The sequence below is a fragment of the Panthera pardus genome, unplaced genomic scaffold, assembly GCF_024362965.1.
Source record: "Panthera pardus isolate Hobbes unplaced genomic scaffold, ASM2436296v1 HiC_scaffold_11, whole genome shotgun sequence".
NCBI classification, from domain to species: Eukaryota; Metazoa; Chordata; class Mammalia; order Carnivora; family Felidae; genus Panthera; species Panthera pardus.
In genome coordinates, this window is record NW_026526666.1 from 105,571,375 (window position 1) to 105,593,534 (window position 22,160).

The 22,160-nt window shown below is 64.2% G+C and overlaps 3 protein-coding genes across 4 annotated transcripts in view; 2 read left to right on the forward strand and 1 right to left on the reverse strand.

Annotated features, from left to right (window-relative positions):
- Positions 1–283: 283 nt before the first annotated feature.
- LOC109273856 (translation initiation factor IF-2-like) lies at positions 284–4,672 on the forward strand. Its single transcript, XM_053899176.1, has 6 exons — positions 284–377; positions 1,018–1,146; positions 1,188–1,240; positions 1,651–2,195; positions 2,279–2,934; positions 3,715–4,672. Exons 1-6 carry the CDS (start codon positions 284–286, stop codon positions 4,059–4,061), a joined length of 1,824 nt encoding a protein of 607 aa, XP_053755151.1. The 3' UTR covers positions 4,062–4,672.
- Positions 4,673–5,470: 798 nt separating this feature from the next.
- FAAP20 (FA core complex associated protein 20) lies at positions 5,471–10,318 on the forward strand. The gene is given in 5 exon segments (XM_053899105.1): positions 5,471–5,544; positions 5,850–5,979; positions 6,080–6,238; positions 6,240–6,367; positions 10,237–10,318. Coding segments are annotated over 5 exon segments (549 nt in total). The 5' UTR covers positions 5,471–5,485; the 3' UTR covers positions 10,310–10,318.
- Positions 10,319–13,301: 2,983 nt separating this feature from the next.
- The window catches only part of PRKCZ (protein kinase C zeta), a 98,884-nt gene continuing 90,025 nt past the window's right edge, over positions 13,302–22,160 (reverse strand). For both annotated transcript variants that reach the window (XM_053899103.1, XM_019461123.2), the window contains 7 exons: positions 21,281–21,416; positions 20,991–21,078; positions 19,256–19,375; positions 18,508–18,587; positions 18,010–18,099; positions 14,081–14,196; positions 13,302–13,771 (listed from right to left, as the gene is read on the reverse strand). In XM_053899103.1, the coding sequence (XP_053755078.1) occupies positions 13,684–13,771; positions 14,081–14,196; positions 18,010–18,099; positions 18,508–18,587; positions 19,256–19,375; positions 20,991–21,078; positions 21,281–21,416 (718 nt within the window). In that variant the 3' untranslated portion in view covers positions 13,302–13,683. The remainder of the gene's footprint in view (positions 13,772–14,080; positions 14,197–18,009; positions 18,100–18,507; positions 18,588–19,255; positions 19,376–20,990; positions 21,079–21,280; positions 21,417–22,160) is intronic.

Below are 22,160 nucleotides of genomic sequence, written 5' to 3' on the forward strand. Positions count from 1 at the left end.
GGGAGAGGGAGGAGGAGGAGGAGGTGGAAGGGTAAGGGGAGGAACAGGGAGAGGGAGGAAGGGGAGAAGGGGAGGAGTGAAGGCCCAGGCTGAGGCCCAGCAGCTCCTCTGACAGAGACCCCTCCCCCCCACCGTGGGCCCCAGCAGGTGCCCCAGGAGCCAACTCAAGGACACCTCCAGGGAAGCGGATGACAGCTTTCCAGGTCAGAGCTCTTTCACAGCGCCAGGCTGGAAATTGGCCTCACAGAAACGGGGGCTCGTGGTGGCCGCGCAGCCATGGCTCATGGTGGCCGAGGCCGGGGGCCTGGAAGGCACAGGGACCTGCCGGCATCTCAGGAAGTCAAGGCCCCGGCAGGGTTGTCCTAAGGAGGCAGCAGGTGGGACGAGTGGTCCCTGTGGAGAAGCCACGCCCACTCGGGGGAGGCCGGGGGAGGCCCCTCGCTCCTGGGAGTGGGTCTGACCCCTGTCGCCCCGGGCCTGGGCGCCCCCCGGGACATTCGTGAGCTTGAGGCTGAGCTGGGCTTGCTCCGGGCCATACTCTCAGGCGGCAGCGGCCTCCTCTGCTCTGGGGGGTGGTCAGCAGGCAGGGGGTGAGACAGGCGGGTCGGGGATGCCCAGTCGCCCCCGACTGACCGCACCGCACCGGGTGCTGAAGCAGACGGTGTCCCGACGCTGCCGCACAAATGACTGGGGGCTCAGAACCACAGAACTAGTCCGTGCTGGCACAGTCTGGGGGCCACAGTCCCCACTCACGCTGAGCAGGGCTGCCGTCCCTCGAAGGCCCCGGGGAGGACCTTTCCTGCCCCCGGGCCGCGTCGCTCTGGCAAGCTTCCCTCTTCCCACAAGGACACCAGTCGGGGTGGACTGCGGGCCCACCCTGACCCAACGCAGCCTCTTAACTTGATTCCGTCCGCAGAGACCCGGCCTCCAGATCGGGTCCCATTCGCGGGTTCCCAGCGGACGCAGAGTTTGGTGCAACGTGGCTCGACCCCCTGACGTGACCCCCGCTCCCCACAGGAGGAGAGCCCACCCCCGGCTCACACTCAGGGTCGGCCGAAGAGTCCCGTCTGGGCCCCCTCTCGGCCGGCACCGCCGGAGGCTCTGGGGACACGGTGGGGACAGACGGCAGGCTGGCCCTCCAGGAAGGTAGTGGCACCCCCGGCCTCCCGCCCCCACTTGTGCGGTAGGAAAAGCCAGCAGCGGCCACCCGGTGGACGGAGGGCCTGTGGAGGAGCTTCAGGTGGCTCAGGAAGGCTTCTTTGTGCAGGGGTGGGGGGGTGGGGGTGGGGGGGGTGGGGAGGGGTGGGGGAGTGGGGGGGGTGGGGGAGTGGGGGGGGGTGGGGGCACCGGAGCAGAGCACGAGGGTCAGCAGGGGGAGCCGGTGGGGGGCAGAAGCCTGAGCCGGAGACACAGGGACACAGGCAGGGCCGGTGTGGCTGTGCAGAGGGCGTGGGCGCAGGACGGAGCAGGGGGGCGCGGGACGCGGGACCTCACGGCAGTGACAAGGTTCTACGGGACGCCGGGACGGGGTGGGGAGGCTTGGAAGCAGGGCTCGGAAACTTGTCCCGGAGAGAGGTGGGGGCTTGGAAACGGGGGCCGCGTCTCTCCCGTGCCAACGCCCCAGCTGTTTCTTGGCTTTTGGGCTCGTAGAGCGGGGGGCTGCAGCCCGCTGCCCGCTGCCGGGTCCCGGCCGTCCGCGCCCATCCCTCTGCGGCCGGGAGGGGACGCCTGGAGGAGGCCGCGCACGCCCTTGTTCCAGAGCCGGTGAGCGGGCCCCACACACCCACTGCCGCCCGACAGATCCTGCGATGTTTCCCAGGCAACTGCTTCAATCTGGCCCGTCTACCAGGCACTCCGCACGCCCACGGATGCCTCTGCCTGGCTGCGGGCAGGCTTGCCAGCCTGGCACACGCCGGCCGGCAGGTGTGGTCCAGCGGAGCCCGCCGCCTGGCTTCGTCAGAGGGCCGAACTCTGGGGAGGAGGCGGCCGGGCATTCCGGGCCGTCCTCACCTGGAGAGCAGGCACGGCCGGGGCGCCCCGAGCGGGAGCCCTGCTGTCCCGTCACGCGGCAAGGGAGGCGGCGGCCGCCGCCGCGAACACGCGTCGCCCACGGCCAGCGTCACCTACAAGGCCGCTCCGCTTTCCAGGGCTTTCCAGGTCGTGCCCGCCAGCTTCGGCCCCTGTTCCGCCCATCCGTGCCGTCCTGACCCCATTTGCACGGTGGCCCGCGGGCAGAACCGGCCCCCCCAAAATCCAAGGAGGGGGCGGGGGGGCTTAGACCGCCCCAGCTTGTTCCGGGCCGGGACGTGGCTAGAGGCCTCGCGGGGCTCAAGCCCTGCCTCGGAGCAGGGTCTGATTGGGAACCTCGGCCGGGCTCCCGGGGACATCGGCGCCTGCGGGAGGTCGGTCTCGCTCCCCCAGAGGGAGCGAGGAACCCGCACCCACCTGGCTCTGAGAGCACCAGGAGCCGAGACCTGTGCTCCCTGGTGGCGGAAGGTGGCGGGAGCGAGGGGCCCCTGACCGCCCGGCCGCACATGTCCCACGCTGGACCCGGCACCCGGGAGGGGGTGGCACTGGCCCATCACGCACATGCCAGCACTGCCCTGCGGACGGGGCCGGGGAGAGCTCGGAGTGGGCCGCTGGCTGCGGGCTCCCGCACCCCTGCCCCGCACTTGCTGCTTTGCCCGAGGGGGCCTCTTCTCGCGGAGACGGTCTTCGTAAACACGAATTTGGCTCGTATGGAACTTGTCTCCGCAGGGCGGGCATCCGTCACGATCAGAAATGATCTTCCAGTGAAGCTCCGCTCGCTGCCTGTCACCGCGGCGGGCGGCCCAGAAAACGTGAGCCCTTCAATCAAGTTCAACGTCCGACCTTCTCCTGTCCCACACCGCCGCTGCGTCGGGGGACCTGGCGCTTCCACTCCCCGCGCAAAAGGTCCCTGTGCGGGCAGGGGCAGCGGGCAGCTGTCTGTCGGGCAGGCGGTGGCAGAGAGGGGGAGGGGCAGGGCTTCCTGACAGGCGCCAGCACCTGCCCCCCGCCTGGCGGGTCACCCCGGCTCCGTCGTCCGTGGAAGCGTCCCAGGCTGTAGGCGCCGGCGGGATGGGGGGAGTCGATCCCCGGGAGCCGGATGAAACCAGGGAGGAGGAGCCCCCAGGAGGACGAGTTGTACACGGTGCTCTGGCTCCCGGAGGGCCTCTGCTCCCCAGGCGGCGCCGGCCTGGCCTGGGGACCCGGGCTTCTCCCTTGGCAGCCAAGGGCAAGCAAGGCCCCCTGGGCTGGAGAACGGGTGCCCCCCGCCCTTCTGGGCCCTAGGCCACAGCCAGGCTCTGTCAGGCCCTGACTCTTTCCCTGGGCTCGTCCTCACCGGGTCACCTGCCCTCACCGGGGGCACCAGTCCTTACCAGGGTGTCACCTGCCCTTACCAGGGGTCACCTGCCCTAACCAGGGGGTCACCTGCCCTCACCGGGGGCACCAGTCCTTACCAGGGTGTCACCTGCCCTCACCAGGGGTCACCTGCCCTAACTAGGGGGTCACCTGTCCTCACCGGGGGTACCTGTCCTCACCGGGGCACGACTGCCCTCACCAGAGGGTCACCCGCCTTCAACGGGGTCACCTGTCCTCACCAGAGACACCTGTCCTCACCGGGGGGTCACCTGCCTTCAGGCCAGGGCAGTAGTCTCCCCGCCAATGCCTTGCTCTGCCTTTCTTGGTCAGGAGCCCAGGCCGTGCGAGGTCTACAGAGGAAGGCACTGGAAGGGGCAGGAATAGTTGGGACACTGAACCCCGGTGCTCAGCTCCCGGGGAGAAGTCGGCGCCTTCCTCTGCCTCAGGGAGGCGTAGCGCCGGCCCTCCCGCGTGTCCCCGTGGCTCGGACTGCAGAAGTGCTGGTGTTTCCATCAAAGGCTTCGAGGCTGTGGAGGCTGAAGCCGGGCGCGTGGGAACCCCTGACACGAGCCGCTGGGCAGTCCCGGGGCTGCCGGGCTCCTGCGGCCTGCATACCCGGGGTCCGTCTGGGCTTCCCCACCCTGGGAGCAGGCCCCACAATAGGTCGCCTCCTCTAGGGACTCCTGGGACCACCTGCTTGCAGCTCTGCTGGCTTATGCACGTGGGGTCTGTTTTCCATCGGTGGGCAGGCTCTGGGGGTGAGGACCCTGCCTCGCTCCCCCGGGGGGCGTTAGTATCTACGACAGTCCCCGACACAGGTAGACATTCAGGGAGCATTGGTGAACAGGCCCGTCCCCCCCGGTGAAGGTCTGTCCTGGCAGCTGGATGAAGGGTGACCTTGACCTGAGGATGGGGGGCCTTGGGACTGGAGTGTGCAGTGAGGGGGGGTGCCCAAGACCTGGGCTTGGCGGAGGGCAGGACCGTGAGGCGCAGAGGGGCCAGGGTGAGGAGGGTTGGAACTGGGCCGTGGGAGCCCTGAGGAAGGGGGTGCGAGAGCAGAGCCCCAAAGCCGCTGGGGTCCCAGCGGCTCAAGTGACATCCACGTGTCCACGGAGGGGAGCTTCCGGCCCCCCGGCTCCCTGTGCACTCCAGCCCCCGTGAGGTGGGGGGTCACCCAGGGGCCCGTCTTGGGGCCCACGGGGCACAGGGCTCCGAGGGAGCAGCAGCCGCGGAGGGTGCCTGGACTTTTGCTGCCACCAAGTGGTGGGCTGGGGGCTCGCCGGCGAGAGTCTCCGGGAGCCCCCACAAGCCTTCCCTTAGAGGCCCCCTCCCCGCCTTGGCTGGCCACCTGGACCTTGTTGCCTCACTTTTCCCCCCCTTAACTAAAAAAACAAACAAACCAGGTTCCTCCCTTTATTAGGAAAACTCGATGGTCCTAAGTGGCTAGTCCCTTTCTCCGCCTGGACTGAGAGGGAAGCTGAGGGTCCGAGCTGACCCCTGCGGTGGGAGGTGGGAGAGCCAGGGCGGGCCCAGGCGATGGGGCAGGTGGGCTTTAACTGAGGGTGGCTGCCGGGGGCGGATGCGGAGGGGCCCCTGGCCTGACTTCATGTACAGTTTCTCCTCCCAAACCTCTGCAGACCCCAAACCTACCGGGGGGCAGCGCGAGATGGGGTCCCCCCACGCCCCTCTGCAGCTGGAAATCAGTTCCCTCAGTCCCACCTCTGGTTAGAGGAGGGACCCCTGGCCTCAGTCTCCCCAAATGTTGAGGTCAGAACCCCTTCCTCCCTGACGGTGTCCCAAAGGCGAGGCCGCCTCGGGGCCGCGAGGAGCAGGCTGTGGGGTGCGCTGGGGCGGGTGCAAAGCGCGGCTCCCAGCGCGCACAAGGGCGGGGGTGGGGTCAGGTCGAGGAGGGGGCCCGGGTGCACGGCGCGCAGGCGGGAGGTTGGCGCGCGGGCCCGGGGCCCGGGTCCTGTCCCCGCAGGGAGGGGGCGGGGAGCCGGCGGGGGAGCCCTGCGGGGGCCGGGGCCGGGGGCGGGGCCTGTCTCGGGGGCGGGGTCCGCGGCGGGCCGCCCACTTCCGCCGGACGCGCGGCTCGAGACGAATGGAGGCGGCGCGGAGGCCGCGGTTGGGGCTGCGCCGCCGGAGGCCGTCCTCGGGGGGGCGGGTGAGGCTGGGGGCCGCGGGACGGGGGAAGGGGGCGCGGGACGCTGGGGGCAGGCCCGTGTGTGCTTCCCGGAACCCGGCTCGCTCCGCCCCCTCGGGGTTGTCACCCTCCCCCGCTCCCCCCCAGCCCTCCCCGCCCACGCCAGCCCCCTCCCTCGCGGGACGCACGCTCACTAGGTCTCCCCGCTCCAGCCCCCCACCCCCCCCGCCGAGGTCTCCCCGGTCCCACCCGCCCTCCCCGAGCCTCCTCCCCACGGGCCCCCTGCGGAGCGCCCCCCACTGAGGTCTCTCTGCTCGCTCAGTGGCCGCGCGGGGCCCCCCCCGGAGGACGGAGGCGAGTGCGCGCGGCCGTGGGCGGAGCTGCTGCGCGCTGCGAGAGCGGATCTGAACCCCGACGGAGAGCTGCCGCCGCTGCCCGCCTTCCCCGGCCCGGTGCGTCGGGGGGACCCCCGGGGTGGCCGGGTGCGTGTGTGTCCCTGGCCCCGGAGGCGCCCAGGCACCAATGACGCGGCCCGTCGACCCCATTTGGCAGGAATCCGGACGCGGTCCCGAGCGTGCCGCGTCCCCCGAGGTGTTCACCGTGGGACCGCACACCTTTTCCTGGACGCCCTTCCCACCGGCCCCGAGCGGAGGCGGGGGCTCAGGCCGTTGCTACAAGCCGCTCCTTGGGGCCGGGGGGCGCCCGGGGTCCCCCCGCCCGGTCCCCGCAGCGATGTCTGGGGCCTGAGCCCCGCGGGACCCCCGGCGCCCGGGAGCGACCGTGGGAGGCGGCGCCGACCCTGCGGACCTGCCCCATGTGCCAGACCGACTTCGCCCCCGGGTGAGTGCGCCCCGCCCTCGGCCTCCCTCCGCCTCTGCGGACCCCAGCCCTGTTTGGAAACCACAGCGGGCTTTAGGGGGTTAAGGGTGCCCGAGCTCAGTTGTGGGCCCTTCAAACAGTTCGTGCGGGTGGAGGTGCGCGGCGCGCAGGGACAGCACGCCTCGGGAGACGGGCAGGTCTGGGGGTCCGCCGGCCCTCTCCTCCCTGGAGAGGACGCCACGGCCTGGGAGGAGCACCGAACCTCTTCCCCCGCCTCTAAGCCGGTCCACCCTGACACAGGGTCCCTGTGGTGACTGCCAGACTGTGGGGGTCACCAAGCAGTTTCCTGTGTACATAGTTCACCGTACCTTCCCAGTGGTAGGTTGGAGGTTTTAAAAATGACTTTTTGTGTCTAGAGGTGTTTTGTTCTTTAAAAACTCGATGTATATCTTTTATCTTTTTTTCTTTTTTTTAAGTAAGGGGAGTGGTTCCAATTTTGTTAAGATCTTAACCTCCAGACGCCCAGCTCGTGGGCCGTGTGTCACACAGCTCAGGACACAGACGTGGGGTTCACAGGGGTTAGGATTATCAAAAGGATCCCGGTCAAGTGAAGTGAACGGACAGCAGGTTCGGTAAGCGGACCAGCGCCGGACGTCGCGTGGCTGGGAGAACGGTGTCCTTAAGTCGCAGGTCACGTCCCTGGTCCCCGGAAGCAAAAACAGCCCAGGACGGGGAAGGCAACGGAGCCGCTGATGACAGAGCAAACACCAGCAAACCTTATCAAAATAAGCAGCGCGGAGCCCGCACCGGAAGGTCTTTAGATCCGACCTTTTAATCAGAGAGACGATGTCCCGTCTGTGCTCGGCTGTCTGGGCTTCTCCAGGCTGCGCTTTGTATCACAACAAGCCTTTGAGAGCCTGGTGTTGGGGGTGGGCCCGGCACCCCTGTGCTCATCTCCTCGCGGAGCCCACAGGTCGGGCGAGGCAGTGGGTGAGGTCTCGGCAGGGGAAGCCACCTGCCGGGCAGGGAGAAGGGAGCCCGGTGGCCCACGGGAGGTTCCCTGGCTGTCGTGTGAGCGCCAGGTCTGCAAAGCGTCTGCGGACCCAGCCTTTCACCGTCCTGCCTGCCTCTTGCCAGAACCGATGTTTGGGGCTGGCTTGGCCGTTCTGACAAAGCAGTGAGCGCCTTTAAACCAGGGGTGCTCCTGATTTCCTGATTCATCCCCATCCGCAGAAACCCAAGGGCCGGAGGTACCATCGGGAGCCCCGGAGGGAAATGGTTTTCTGGAGAGCTGATGCGGTCGGGGTGCCCCAATTGTCCTCCTGTTCTAGGGGGTCCTTTTTGTCCTTGGCATGCTGGCATTTCTGCACAGTCTAAAAAACAGACTTCCAGCGACGGAGACGTTACAGAAAAGTTCCAGTTTCGAGTTTTGTAAGCAGTTGAAGGAAGACTTGGGAGCACGCCTCATTTTTCCCAAAGTAGGTGTCGGCACGTTTGGGCTCACGTCTCCGCGCATCGGAAACGCTGTGGCACGTTCTTCCACTTGACGAGGGAGAGGGTCCGTGGGCCAGAGCACAACCCTCAGGTTGTGGCTGTGACTGGGGACAAGAGACATCCCGGGTCACTGGAAGCGAAGGCTCACGTCCTTTGTGGGATGTTCGGGGCAAGGAGACAGACTGGGCCTTGGGAGGGCCCGGGTTAGCAGGTGGACACGGTAATCGAACTGTCACATTGTCTTGTGACTTTTCTAGAAAAGCGTGGGCTTTTAGTAATTCTTGGGAATTTTTTAAATGTAATATCTTTCATTCAAAACCAAAAATTTTTTTTAAAGTAAACTCTACACCCAACGTGGGGCTCGAACTCACGATCCCCGACGCCAAGAGTCACACGCTCTTTTGGCCCAACCAGCCAGGCGCCCCACTTGGGAACTTCTCCCCCGGAAACCGAAGTCACGCATTGCTCTCCGTGTTCGTCCCCGGGGGGGACAGACGCCCGTAGCGATTCTGGCGGAGTATGTGCCTCGGGGAGACGGCGCCTGAGGACAAACTCGCCGATCTTCTCAAAGCCTTAGCGTTTTCCAGGTCACTCGGGGCACTGTTTTATTCTTCAGTGTGACAGACAACCACGTACTGGGTTCGCCAGACCGGGTGTGAGCCCCGTGCCCTGAAGATGTGCCTGTTGCCGTGCCCGGTGCCCCGTGTACTTTCTGATGCCCGTGAGTCACACACACACGCACACACACACGGTTGGGAAAACAGGCTCCCATGGGCCAGCTGACACGAAGACATGGAAACCGGAAGCTGAGCTGTTCCCTGTGCTCCACGAGAGCCTGGCTTGTTGGCGTCTTGCGGCTCCGAGGCCCCTCAAGCTGCCAGACACGGAGCCCGCTCTGTTTGAGTCGGCAGCCAGCGGAGGATCTTGGGCTGAGTCTCCTCTCGTGCAGCCGGGCCAACTGTCCACACACTGGGTTCCCGTGGGACAGCGAGGCAGGCCTGTCTTGGGACAAGCTGCTGCAGGGACTCTGTAGAACGGGTTTGGCCGAGACAAAGCTCTTTGACCAGGGGGAGGTCCGAAGGGGCCCAGAGGGTACCTCCCGGACACCCCAGACAAGGTGGCCTGGTGCAGACCTTAGAATCTTCTGGCAGCCTCGGAGAGAGCCTGCAGGGGCCCCAGGGACTTCAGAGCACACCGAGCCGCCTACAGGGTCTGAGGGCGGCCGACGGCCACCAGAACGGGCATGGGCTCCCCGAGCCACAGGGTGAGGGCGGTGCCGTGGCCCTCAGGGCCTCGCGGTGATGCCCCGGGAAAGGGCCTTTCCCCTCTGGCCGGTGAACTTGACCAGCTGACCAGGATGGCCCTAGATGTGGGCAGAGGAAAGGTCCCATCTTGGGAGGTCTCTGAGAGTAGAGAAGCCATCTGGGCAAATCCCCTCAGAGGCCATGTCCCACAGGCGTCTCCGGAGGTCCCGACAGGACTCAGGACGTATGAGGCGGCCGTTCTGTCAGCCACTGATGGAGACCTGGGGAGCCCCCGGTGGGGAGGGCTTTTGGGGCAGGACCCGCGTCTTCTACTCTGTGAGGTGCAGGTGGGGCCTCGGCCGCCGTGACACATGCCTGGGCTGGGGCAGAGGTTGTGGGTGACGTTCGAGTCCCAACATGAAAGGGGTCGTCATCCAGGCTGCCGAGCCCAGGGAGACGGAGGAGGCTGGGCCCGTCCGGAGCATGAGCAGGGCTGGACGAGGGGGGCCTGGTCCGGGGGCGGCCGATAGCAGGGGGCCCAGGAGCCGCGGGCCGGCCAGCCACCAGGTAAGGGAGACCCCACGCTGCAGTGGACACAGGAGCTTTGCTGCTTGCAGTCGGGGGGCTCAGCCCTCTGGGGGTGTGGGCACGAGGAAGGAAGACCGTGAGGCCTGACGGAGGAGCCGCTGACCCGTTCTCGCACCGCTGATGGTCTCTGCCGATCCCCTTTCCTGGGGACGGGCGTTCAGGCTCCAGCCCCGGCAGTTGGCTGGGAGCCGTGAGGTTCTCAAGCCGAGTCGGGGCCGGAATCCCCTGGGGGGGTTCGTTCAGACACAGGGTGCCCCCGCCCCCCAGCCTCAGAGGCAGGAGTCTGCGTGAGCCTCGAGAACGTGTCTGACGGACCCGTGGCAGGTGCACTGAGCGCCTGGGCCCAGAGAAACCTCCCCAAGCGACAGGATTGGGGAAGGGCCTTTTCTGGTTGGTGCGCGCCCCCCCCTCCCACCCCCCGGACCTTCCCCTGGGTTCTGACCAGCTGTGGAGACCGGGTCTCTCTCTGGCTGACCTTTGCTGTGCTTGTCAGCAGAGGGGAGGGCGAGAACGTGTGTGCTGGGCGCCCTTGCCTCTGTGTGAGTGACCATCTCCCTGTCGCAGGCTGGCCCAGCTGGACATCGACAACCACCTCGCTCAGTGCCTGGAGGAGAGTGCAGAGGACGTGGTGTGGTGACTGACCTGCGTGAGCCCCGCGGGCACGGAGGCCCTGACTCCACCTGCCAGAACCGTTTCGGAAGCTGCCTATTAAAAAACGTGTCCGTGTGGACTGCTGGCGTTGTAGGTGGTTCGTCTTGAGGCCGAAACACAGGATCCTTTCTGGCTTTCGGGAAGCAGGGTGCTTTCCTGGAGTCAGAAATGGGCAGAGCCCCTCGGCGGGCGGACCCAGGCTCGCCCAGATGAGCGGAGATTCTCGTGAGCGAACTAGGCATCTGTCCCAAAGTCGGCCATGCCTCCAGACAGGTGGACAGGCGGGGGACAGTGCATTCTCCCGCCTCCGCGGACTCCGCTCGCACCGTGTTTTAATTCCCCGGATGCACTTGTTCCTTGCACAGCGCAGACTGCTCCAGGGTGAAGAGAATCACTGTGAGGCACCCCGGACCTCGCCGACGGGCAGCATCTCCTCCAGTGGGGAACTTCGGGGCAGGGAACGGGCCAGGCGCCACCGGCAGTGGGCAGGCCAGTCTGCCGGAACATTCTGCACCAGCCCTGTGTTCTGGCTTCCAGGGCAAGTGGAAAATGGGGCACGAGACTGTGTAGGTAGTTTTCCTTCCGGTGCTGGTGGCCCACGGGCTCTGGTGACCTCTTCGTCCCCACCACAGCCACGTGGCTGTAGAGCACCGGCAGCAGGAAGCGGGTCACACAAGCCATGGAAAGACCACGGAGGGCCCGGGTGACAGACACCACTCTGAAAAGACTACGTGGGACAGGACTCCCAACTGTGGGAGCTTCTGGGAAAGGCAACGCCACGGAGACGGGAAGAAGACCACTGGGGGCCAGAGGATGGGGGAGGGGCACGAATCGGGAGCCCGGGGGTCTCGCGGGGCCCGAAGCTACTTGGCACGAGCTAAAGTGGTAGATGCGTGTCCTGAAACGTTCTGTGCCAACCCGCGTGCTGCCCAGCACCGAGACGTACACGTGGCACCCTGGAGACGATGCCGCGTCCCTGCAGCCTCTCGGAGGGGGAGGGGGACCACGAGGGTGGGGGGTGCGGGGGGGGCTCTGCAGCTGCCCCGCCATTTTCACGTGAACCTGAAACTGCTCTAAATAAAGCCTGGTTTTGAAAAAACCGCTGTTTCCTAGAAACATCCACTGCTGACAAAAATAACAGCAAGTGCGTCCGCTACAGCCTGTGCTAGATGGGCAGAGTCCGACGGCCTGGGCCTGAGGGCGGCAGCATCGTCTGCAGGAGGCAGGCGGCCAGCCGCACGGCTCGCTAACCGCACAGACCACACGGGACAGCGCGGCGGCTCCAGTTTCCTCGGGCCAGCAGGACGCGCGCCGTACGGGGCCCAGAGCTGTTGGCAAATGTCAGGACGGCTGTCTCCGAGCCCTCCTTCAACCTGTCCCGCACTTTAATTTATACTTTGGCCACAAGCAGCACGCTGCACACGTTCGCACGTGAGCGGCCACGCTGGTAACTGGGAAGCCGGTGGCACCGTGGCAGGGAAGTACGTGCTGTAAATGGGGACAAATCCGGGGCCCCTGCAGACGTTGTCCTTGTATCCACTGTGGCAGATGGCCCCCATCAGGACGAAGGGGGCTCTCAGGGGACGTTATCCCTTTCCTGGGCACGCTGGGGGTCTCGCCCTCCCCAGGTGACATCCGCTCGTCCCCGGGCGCTGCTCACCAGTCAAGAGTGACCGCGTGGCCCTCCGACAGGAGCCGTGCTACTGGACGTCACCACCGGCTGTGACACTGAGACCCCGAAGTTGGCTCCCGCATCTGCTCTGCGGTCCTGAATTTCGGTCTTCGGAGGCAACACTTCCGGGTTGCGGTTGAGGTGCTGGTTGGGGCAAGTGTCCGTGTCGTGTAAAGGCTGCTCTGCAACCGGGGTGGGAGGGTCCAGAGGCCACGGGCGGCCGGGGGCTGTGGGTCGGTGGTGCCTCGCCCTGAGCACGCGAGTCGGCTCATCTGCCTGAGTCAGGGCAGGACGGGGGCACTGCCACGCAGGTGGCCCCTCGTTTCCACTTTTCCTACCACCATCTCCCGCCCCAAACCCCCAGCCGCGGGGTGCAGAGGCGAGCCCCGGTGCGCGGGGGATGCGGTGCGCGTGGTGACGGAGCACAAGTGGGCAGAGGGACACTCGGTGTGTCCCGCGGGTGGAAGAGGAGCCCTCCCACGCCCTGCCCGGGGCTCGAGCCACAAGGAGCGTGTCAGAGGCGGCTCACCTCCTTTTAGAAAACCTTCAGTTTGGCATTCATCTGAGGAGGAGGGTGATGGGCGCATGCCACCTGGGCAGGTTATGGGGGCAGGAGGTGGGCTGTGTCAGGAGCGTGCGTGCGGGTGTTCCAGACTTATTCCGTAAGCGGACGGCCACCCACACAGATCTGTTCAAACTTCCCAATTCTGAGCATCATTATTACTGATACAAATAGTTTTTAAAAAATTTAATACGTAAGACATCATGTAGGCGCTGCTTAGTGTTTTCAGAAGTATTTTGTGCGAGTTTAGTTCGATTTTCTCCCTTTTCTGTGGTCTTCAGGAGCTTCGGGGAGCAGCGTTAGAATCTAGGATCCTGGCCCCTTGCCATCCAATGCCCCACTCTGGGTGAGGCGTGCCCTCTGCATCAGCCTGCACCGCTGTTCAAGCACCTACGTGTTAAGGGGCTCATGGGGGGCTCGGTCGGTGAAGGGTCCGACTTCGGCTCAGGTCATGATCTAGCTGTTCCTGATTTCAAGCCCCGTGTCGGGCTCTGTGCTGCCAGCATGGAACCTGCTTCGGATTCTGTGTCCCCCTCTCTCTGCCCCTCCCCCCCTCACTGTCTCTCAAAAATAAACATTAAAAACAAAAGTCAAACAAAATATGTGTTGAATCTCAGCGACAGGAACTTACCGAATCCAGCCTCCTGCAGGTGCATGGCCCCGCCCGCTGCGGCCCGCCCGTGTGATGTCACCTGCCAGGCCGGGCAGGCGCCCCTGGCAGGAAAAAAGGCACCGAAGGCAGGCTTCGACATCATGGGCACATTTTATTCCTCAGGACGTTACAGGCTAACTCTCCTGGCGGAGCAGGTCAGTTCTGTTTCTGTGGAAAGTGTGCACCTTCGAAATCGTGGGGCAGTTTGTCCCTCGGACACGGTCACCGCGGCTCCTCCGCGGCGCAGGCACAAGAAGCAGGTTCCTCCAGCACGAAGCCGGCCGCGCGGGCCCAGACGCGAGACCGGTCCGCCCCGAGAAGCGCCGGCGGGACGCCCCCGTCCGCGGTCTCAGCGGCAAGCGTCCCTCCCTGGCCGCGCCCGGAGCCCCGCGCCCAGCCTGGCATGCATGCGCTGTGGTTAAGGATAGAGTGAAGGGGTCATTCACAGACGTGTCCATGACACAGAAGACGGCCTCACACGGACTCCTCGGTGGACAGCAGTAACGGGTTGATGTACTCAAAACCTTCAAACTCCGACTGGTCGATCCTCTTTATGACGTCCCTGGGTGCACAGAACGGCGCGGGCCTGGGTCAGCCCCGCCCCCGCCGGCCGCTAGACACCCCAGCAGCCTCCGCCCCAACCCCAATGAGGCCCCTACGGCCCCGCCCCCAGCAAGCCCCGCCCCTGCCTGTAGCCTCCCGGCCCCTCACAGCCCCGCCCCCAGCCTGCGGCATCCCGCCCCCAGAAGGCCCCGCCCCGCCGCGGCTTCACCTCCTCAGGCCCCGCCCCCAGCGGAGAGCCTCCTAGCGCCCAACGGGCCCCGCCCCAGCCTTCCCCCTGCCTGGCCACGCCACCCTCCCGAGGCCTTACTCGTCGTCAGGGGTCAGTTGCACGGGCTCGCTGGTGAACTGGGTGTCAAAGTTGTCCAGACCGTACTCGTCGGTTATCTGGGGCTGGAACGGCGGGAGGGCCTGCTTCTTCTCCAACTGGGAAGGACAACGCGACAGGTCAGAGCCGTGTACTGTGCGCCGTCTCCACCGGATTTGGGTTTTGGAAGGGACTTAAGTCACAGAATGGAATAGGAAGACGGGGTTTAAACACGTCCTGTATCTGAACGCCAGTTTTCCATTCCCTTAAACACAAGATCTGGGAAAACGTATCCGAAGCCAGAAAAGTCCTGACCCGAGTTAAAAAAATGCTGGCGGTACCTGGGACAGAGCCACGCTGGGCCCAGTGGTCCTGCCACTGAACCCGAAGGAGGCTGCTCTTGGGAGTTTTTTTGTTTCTTACATCTTGGAATCCTGGTCATAAAGGAGCGGGGACTTGGCAGGGACACCACTGCCCACGCCGGTGCCTGGTGAGCGCCCGTCCCGCCAGGCCCTTCCTCCCCATAAAGCCGTCGTTGACCTTCTGACTTTCTAATCGCAATGCTCACCAGGTAGGAAACAGGACTCCTCAGGATCCAGACTCTGACTTCCAACTCACCATTTATGGGGCTGGGACACGCTTGTGCCACAGGGCAGAGACGGGTGCCCAGGACAGGTGCCATTCAGCAGCATGTCACAGGGGCGAGGGTGGGGAGGGCCTGCCGGCTCAGTCCCTCAGTTACACGCCCAGTTCCCTCCCCCCTCACCAGGTGTGTGCTGTGCACCTACCAGTGCTGGGCCAGGCACGTTCCCCAGAACACTGAGCCGTAAGTGAGGGACGGGGGTCCCTGCTCCATGGATCTATCGCGTTGGGTCTCCCCCCTCCCATGTAGCCACACGTGGAGCCAGCCCTGTGCAGCCCCCGCCCCTCAGCTCCCGGGGCCTGGAGGGCCCTTGGAAGGGCTGAGCCCGGGACCTCCTGCGGGGGCCGCCACATGTCCCCGAGCAAGCCGTGGGACTGTCCAAGACCAACGTGACGGGGAGTTGTTCCGGGCACGGGATGTGACAAGCACGGGCCCCGCTTCAGCCAGTGAAGGACATGAGGGTGTCTCAGACGTGAGTCGTTTCCGGCGGCTGACCAACGCGCACAGGGACGTGGCCAGCATGGCAGCCAGTCACAGGGCAGAGACAGGCGTCTTCTGTCACCCAGAGGATGCCAGGAGGGCTGCGTGGCAGAGAGAACGGCCGTCCCTGCAGCCAGAGCGGGTCAGCCGTGTCCAAACGCACGGGGGCCACGGGGCTGTGCCTGGGGGGAGTTTGCAGCTTCTCACCTTTGCGCAGTTACCCAAATTCTTTGGTCAGGACGAAGTCTTTTCCCCCAAGAAGTGGGAAGGGGGGCACTTCTTAAACTAGCTCCCTACCTTAGGTCTTGGCTGCTATAAGATTTAAACAGCAAGTCACGGCAGATCAAGAAGCGAGCGCACCTGGGTGCTCACCTGGGATCCTCCCGGCCCCCCCACCCCCACCCTCCCTCGGACCCCCTTTCCTCAGTCAAAAGCAGGAGCGACAACGGTGCACCTGGAGTGCCTCCCGGGGGGCTGCCGATCGGCCGCACCGGGTGGGAGCAGAAGGAAGGTGCCGGAAGGGGCTCGCCATGGCGGCCGGGTGGGTCTGTTCTGATGGGCTGAAGGAGGTGGACGGCCCTGCAGAGTGTGCCAGGGGCATCGAGGGGCTCAGTGCCGCCTGAGAGGAGGCTGCCTCTGGCGAGGCCGGGCAGGGGACCGCTGGGAGGGCAGCAGTGGGGGCGGGGAGAGGCACAGGCCCCGGAGGCCGGGTCCCCGAGGACTGGGCAGAAGGGAGGGGCAGGGCAGGGTCCAGCGGACCGCAGGGCTCCAGCCCCAGCCCGGCGGGAGGCTGGTGCTGCACGCCGTGGTGAGACGGGGCCCCGGCCTCTCTGAGCGGGGCTTCTCTGGTCTCCACTGCTCCCCGTTTCCCCAGCTCTGGGCTATGACCCCCCAACAGCACGTGTGTGGAGCAGGGACTGGCCTGGGGGCCATGAGGCAGAGGGACCCTAGCACCCACTGCATCAAAATGCTTCTTCCCTCCACTATCTCATAGTCCTCTCAGCGAAAACGACACCCCCTCAAGCACCGCGGGGGCTCCGGGCCCTGGACCCCGTGTCCCTCTTCACGCAAAGCACGTGCTTCTGCTCAGGCAGATGTGCACCTGTAGCAACGGCGGCTGCCAGCCAGGCTGTCCCTCACTCGGTAGAGCCAAGGGCGGGCCCACATGCGCCTGCCTCGGCCCACTGGGTTCTGAATGTGGCTTATAAACATGGACTCTGATCATAAAAGACTAACCTCCTCACTTCATATCCACGCCCCCGACCCTCTCCCTTCTGATCTTGGGAAAACCGTTAAGGTCTAGAATGAGACCCAGGCCAACTAGAGACTGGCTTGTCGGCAAGGACAACCAAGGACAATGGGGCTTTCGGCAAGGACGCACTGGTCAGAATGAGCAGGTGCCACTTTCAGGGGATGCGGCATCAAAGGGCTCTCGCCGAGGCCGGACATCTGGCCGGAGCCCCAGGGCAGTGGGCGAGGTTTCCACAGAGGCCTTTCCTGTTTCTGGGGCTGCACTTCGTGGAACCTAAGTCTGCAGGGCGCGAGGGCACTGGGCACTGCCATAGCTTAGCCAGTTGGCACGTGGGCCATGGGCGGTCCCTCCAGGGGTTCTATGGGTGCCTGGGTGGGGGGACAGGCCTGAAAGCAGAAAGGGGCCATCACTAACCCTAGCCTGGGGGCAGCTCGTTCCTCCAGCGTGTCCCGAGCTGTATGGATAATAGAGACCAGCCAGAATCTAGATCTCCTCCCCACTGCTGCTGGAGTCATCAGAGGCAGTTCCTTTTTTCTTTCTTCAGCTTTCCTTTTTTTAAGCAGGCTCTATGCCCAACGTGGGGCTTGAACTCACAACCCTGAGATCAAGAGTCGCACGCTCCACTGACTGAGCTGGCCAGGCGCCCCTCAAAGTCAGCTTCTTAGTTAAAAAGTGCATGTGCTCTGAATATTGTTCTAAGTATTTGTCTAATAACCCCAAGGAAGAGGAGGCTGGATTCTGTCTTGAAAACAGCTCAGCCAGGGCCTGGACAGGGCAGCGTGTGGCAGGGCGGGCGACCAGGGTCTTGAGAATGGGGTTGGCCCTTCTCCCCACAAAGGCACAGATGACTGTCCTCTGGAAAGTGACAGTGACAGTGACCAGGTGGAGCGGACAAGAGCTTCTCCGTCCACAGGGCTGGGGGTCGTCCTCGGCGCTGGCCGCGGGGCCACTACAGCAGCCAGGAGGGGGGCACGACACTGCCCCAGAGAGGGGCTTTCACCTGATCTAGTTCAAGCTCAAGTTCAACATGTACTTAGTGAGCTAATCTCCTTTTCCTCAGAGGAGCATATTTTCAAGGTTATATTTCAGTAACTTGCAACCATCTATGTATTTCAAAACAAAATTGGTTCAATTCCCCTTTAGCACCAGAAACCACGGCACGGAGGTCGGAAGGGCTTGCACACTTTGCTGTTAGCAGCAGCCCGGGACGGGAACAAGAAAGGCGGCTCTGGAAAACCAACTATGAAACCAGAGAAGACGCCCCTCGCTGGGCTGGCTCCCACCACTGGATTTCGGACCAGGCGGTGTGGTCACAGATCAAGGACATCCCCAAGGCGACCCGAGGCGGTATAGCGTGTGCTAGGGGACTCCCAGGCAGGACTTCTCCTAGGACCACCTGGGACCACCGTCCCAGGGGCTGATCACGGCCCCACAGGGTCCCTGTCAATTATAGGTGAACAGGTGAGTTTCCAAATCGCTTCCGGGGAACCATGCCCTTCACCCCCATCCCTGCCTCGGGGGCGAGGTGGGGTGGGGACTGGGTCTTTTGTGCTTTACCAGGTCCCAGTCGATGCTGCGAAAGAATGCATGAGACTTGATATCGGAAAATCCAGTCTGTGGCCGGCAGCCGAGCCTCTCTTTGGGGTCCTAGGGGTCAGAGATCAAATAAGGACATGTCAGCATGGAGCAAAGAAGCCCCAAGTCACGGCAAGAGAAGACCAGCTTTCCTTCCCTCCAGGATAGAAAGAGCTTCCTCGGATCATCTCCAGCCAGTCTTAGCCAGCCCGGTGATGAGCAGACATTCCCTTCACTGAAAATTCTACCCCTAGCACCGGAGGCTCCGTTAAATTTCTCTTTGGCACGATTTCGCATCTCGTGTTTCGGCAAGAGTGACTAAAAACTGATGATTCACGGGACAGAGGTCAAATAGGGAGGCAGAGACTCACACCCACCCCGCGGCGTCCCGCAGCTGACCCCGGAAACAAGTGCCCGCGGGGCCCCGGTCAGCCCAGGCAGCCACAGACGGGACGGGACGTCAGGGCGGCCACAGTGTACCTTGTTTAAAAATCCTTTCAAGACGTGGGAGGCTTTCACCGAGAGGAATCGGGGGATCCGGATGGGTTTCTCCAGGATTACTGCAACGATCGGGGCCCTGGTGAGGAGTCTGTGTCCCTCCCGACGCCCCCTACTGTGTTTGCTCTGCCCAGCTACCTGGGAGCTCCAAACCCTTTCTGAGCAAGAGTGTCCAGGGCGCTCTTAGGGCCCTGGCCCCTCCTGCCTCCATGCAGCAGGGCCTCTCGCCCACAGAAGGTCCCCCACGCCCCCCACGTGCGCATAGTCACACGTGCCCAGGACCACACGGGAGCCAAGAGCATCCTCACAAACGTGGGCGCCTCCACACACGACCGCCAGAGGGCGCCGTGGGGACCCGGCGTTCCCGGGCATCAGCATCCCGCAGGCAGGTGTTCTGCACCTCCGGATGGCCTCGGCCTAGACCCTAACGGTGGCCCCGCCTACCCAGGCCTCCAGGGCGCACACCTGGCAGGGGCAGGGAGGAGTCCGGGCTACAGCAGGGCAGGCTGTCTTTCCCGGTGGGGCTCCCACTTCCCACCCCAGCCTTTGCCTCCCTGAGAGCCAGTCTATGAGGACGTGGCTTCTGTAGCACTGCAGGGCCAGCCCGGGACCCTTCCATCCATAGCCCCCCAAAAGAGGAAACACCTGCTCCGTGAGGTGGGGACAGACCTGCGCGCACAGCCTGGGGGCGGCACCTGAACCCTCGGGAGACGCCCGGTGGCCCACGTACCTTGAAAAAGGTAGTCCTCTGTGTTCATGTCGGGGTTGTCGGTGATGATGTCAAAGGGGGAGCGCCCGGCCATCATCTCAAACATCAGGACGCCCAGTGCCCACCAATCCACGCTGAACCCTGGAAGGATGGCAGAGGCCCGGCACACGGGCGGTCGGCAGGGGCACGGCTGCAGGATGCGGGTGCTCCGACCGCTGAGGGAGGCAGCCGAGTGGGGCGGTGTGCACGTCTCTGACCGGTGCTGTGACCCCTCTGCCCACCATCGTGGGGCCCCTGTCTTTTTCTTTCTTAAATAGTTGCAAGGCTGTTTTCACACCAGGACCATTAACTCGATGCCTGGCACTTTGCTGGTTTTCCAGATTGTCGTTTGGCCTTTAATCCTGCTTGTGGCCCCTTCGACCACACAGACACGTAAAACTGAGCACACCTGTTGGGCAGCCGTTTTCCTCCGGTTCACCTGAGCTTGAAAAAAATCCCTTCTCTAAGCCTGCATAAACTCAGGGGCACCTGGGTGGCTCGGTCGGTTAAACGTCCAACTCTTGAGTTCAGCTCAGGTCCTGATCTCACGGTTCCTGAGTTCAAGCCCTGCATAGGCCTCTGTGCTGACCGTGGGGAGCCTGCTTGGGATTCTCTCTCTCTCCCTCTCTCTTGAAAAAATAATGAACTTGAAAAAAGAAACCCCGTTTTTCACATCTTTCTGTATTCACTGTTTCAGTTAATCTGACAGCGTTAACAATTTTACTGCACAGGGCAGCGGGAGTGGGAAAGCCTGGCTTCAGTCGTGCCCGCAGCCCCGAGACTGCTTGGGCCAGTCGCCCCCATCCCGCCCCGGGCCAGCTGCTAGGCTCCCCAACCGGCCTGCCCGTCTACCGGCTGTCCTTCCCCGTCTGGCTACTCAGCGACTTTGGTTGTAGCAGCCTCCTGGGCGCCTCCTGCCCCAGAGGACAAGCGACCTACCCGCCCAGCCAGCCAGCCCCCATTTTCACGGCAAAGAAACGTTTAAAAATACTTGGTGACATATTGGTGATGTGCTCCACTGCAAACCCTAGGACACAAGGGTGTGGGGTGTGCACACGTGTACAAAGATGCATCACGCGTGCGAGCACACACACACACACGTATCCGGGGCACACACGCGAACACAGGCACGCGCACACACTGTAATCTCGTTTTCATTTCAAACCCGGAGAACGGAGAGGCGCAGACACGCTCTTCACGGTCTGCAGGGGCTTCAGGGCATTCTGGGTAACCTACAGCTGCTGGCTCGGTTTACAGCCGTGTGTCTCCCACTGACTGGGGGCAGGACACCAACTGGGGCTCCAGGCCCGGGGGCTCGTGGCTTCGTGTGGCTTTTCCTCCTTCCCAACCCCTTAGGGCTCCTCGAGACAAAAGGAACCCCACGCAGTGTCCTCCACCAGGGGACGCTTGAATGGACACCCGGGACACGTGGGAGCCACACAGGTTCACACAGGGCGGAGGCCAGCGGGTGACAGGAGGGAACCAAGTGAGGGCTGTGTGCTTTAGGTGTAATTTGGTCAATAAAACCGCTCTCCCCGGCTGCGGGGTCCGTGGTTAGGTCCCCCGGCAGCGTCAGCCCCAGCAGGTCAACCTGACCCTCTGCATCGTGCCCGCATCCCCAAGGGGTCAGGGGTCCCTTACAGGGGTGGGGGGCTGTGCTCGTCCACACCCGCCTGCTGTGTGCCTGTGAGCAGCCCCGTCCCACAGCCCCGCTCACCGTACTCCTCTCCCCGCAGGATCTCCGGGGCGATGTAATTCGGGGTCCCGCAGAACGTGCTGGTGGTGTCGCCAGGGCCCAGGCCTTCCTGCGGGGACACAGTCAGTTACCAGGAAGCAAGAAAAGCGTCTGAGGTTGGTTAGAGCAGGAGGCGCCTGGCCTGGGCCCCTTCGGGCCGCGGTGACCGGGCGGTCAGCACCTCCGACCCCGAGGGGCCGAGACGGCCACGGTGCTATGCCGACCGGGAATTCCAGGGGCAGGCGGGGTGGCCCTGGGGGCCGGGTGCTCGCCTTGCACATGCCGTAGTCCGTTAGCTTGATGTGGCCGTCCGCGTCGAGGAGGACGTTGTCCAGCTTCAGGTCCCGGTAGATGATCCCTCTCTCGTGTAAGAAGTTGAGCGCGATGCAGATCTCAGCGGCGTAGAATCTGGGGGCAGCAGAGCAAAGTCAATGAGGCGCCTGGACGAGAGGCCCGGGTCCGGACAGAGCGGGAGCTGGGGGGACGCCCGACGCCCTGGGGTCCTCGTGCTCATCCAGCACGTGGGGCCAACCAGACCGCCAGAGGCGCTCGGCGACCCAGACGTTAGGGGAGCGCAGATCGGGACCGCCACACACCCGCTAGGGTGGCCACTCTCAGAGACGGGCGGAAAGTAAGCCACGCTGGCGAGGACGTGGAGAGCGGACTGTGAGAGCACGACCGGTGGGCGCTCCCGTGGAGAACAGCACGGAGGGTCCTCAGGAAGCTAACACGGGAAGGCCACACGATGCAGCGTCCCGAAGGGCCCGGGCACCGGGCCACCCGGTCACCGAAGCCAAAGGCGGGAGCAGTGTCAGACGGGCGGGTAAGCAAAACGGGGTCCCTCCATGCAAGGGAACGTTCCTGAGCCTGCTGCAACAATGAAGCCTGAGGACGTCGGCCAGTCCTCAAAGGACACATGCCTAGGATTCCACTCTCGAGGTCTCTTGGGAGGACTGGGGAGACGCTGGGGGCCAGCGTTTCACAGGGGCAGAGCATCAGTTAGGGAAGATGGAAGGTTCTGGAGGCGGGCGGTGGGGATGGCCGCATGACCGTGTGGATGTGCCTAATGTCCCTGAGCTGTGCGTTTACACTGGCAATAATGGTGTATTTGGGGTTACGTCTGTTCTACCACAATCAAAGAAAAGGAAAACG

Bases quoted from the DNA above. Each gene is read 5' to 3' on its own strand.
- LOC109273856 (XM_053899176.1), top strand. From the start codon at position 284: ATGGTGGCCGAGGCCGGGGGCCTGGAAGGCACAGGGACCTGCCGGCAT. The intron at 378-1,017 runs GTGGGACGAGTG...CGCTCCCCACAG, and splicing joins TTGTCCTAAGGAGGCAGCAG to GAGGAGAGCCCACCCCCGGC. The intron at 1,147-1,187 runs GTAGTGGCACCC...CTTGTGCGGTAG, and splicing joins CAGGCTGGCCCTCCAGGAAG to GAAAAGCCAGCAGCGGCCAC.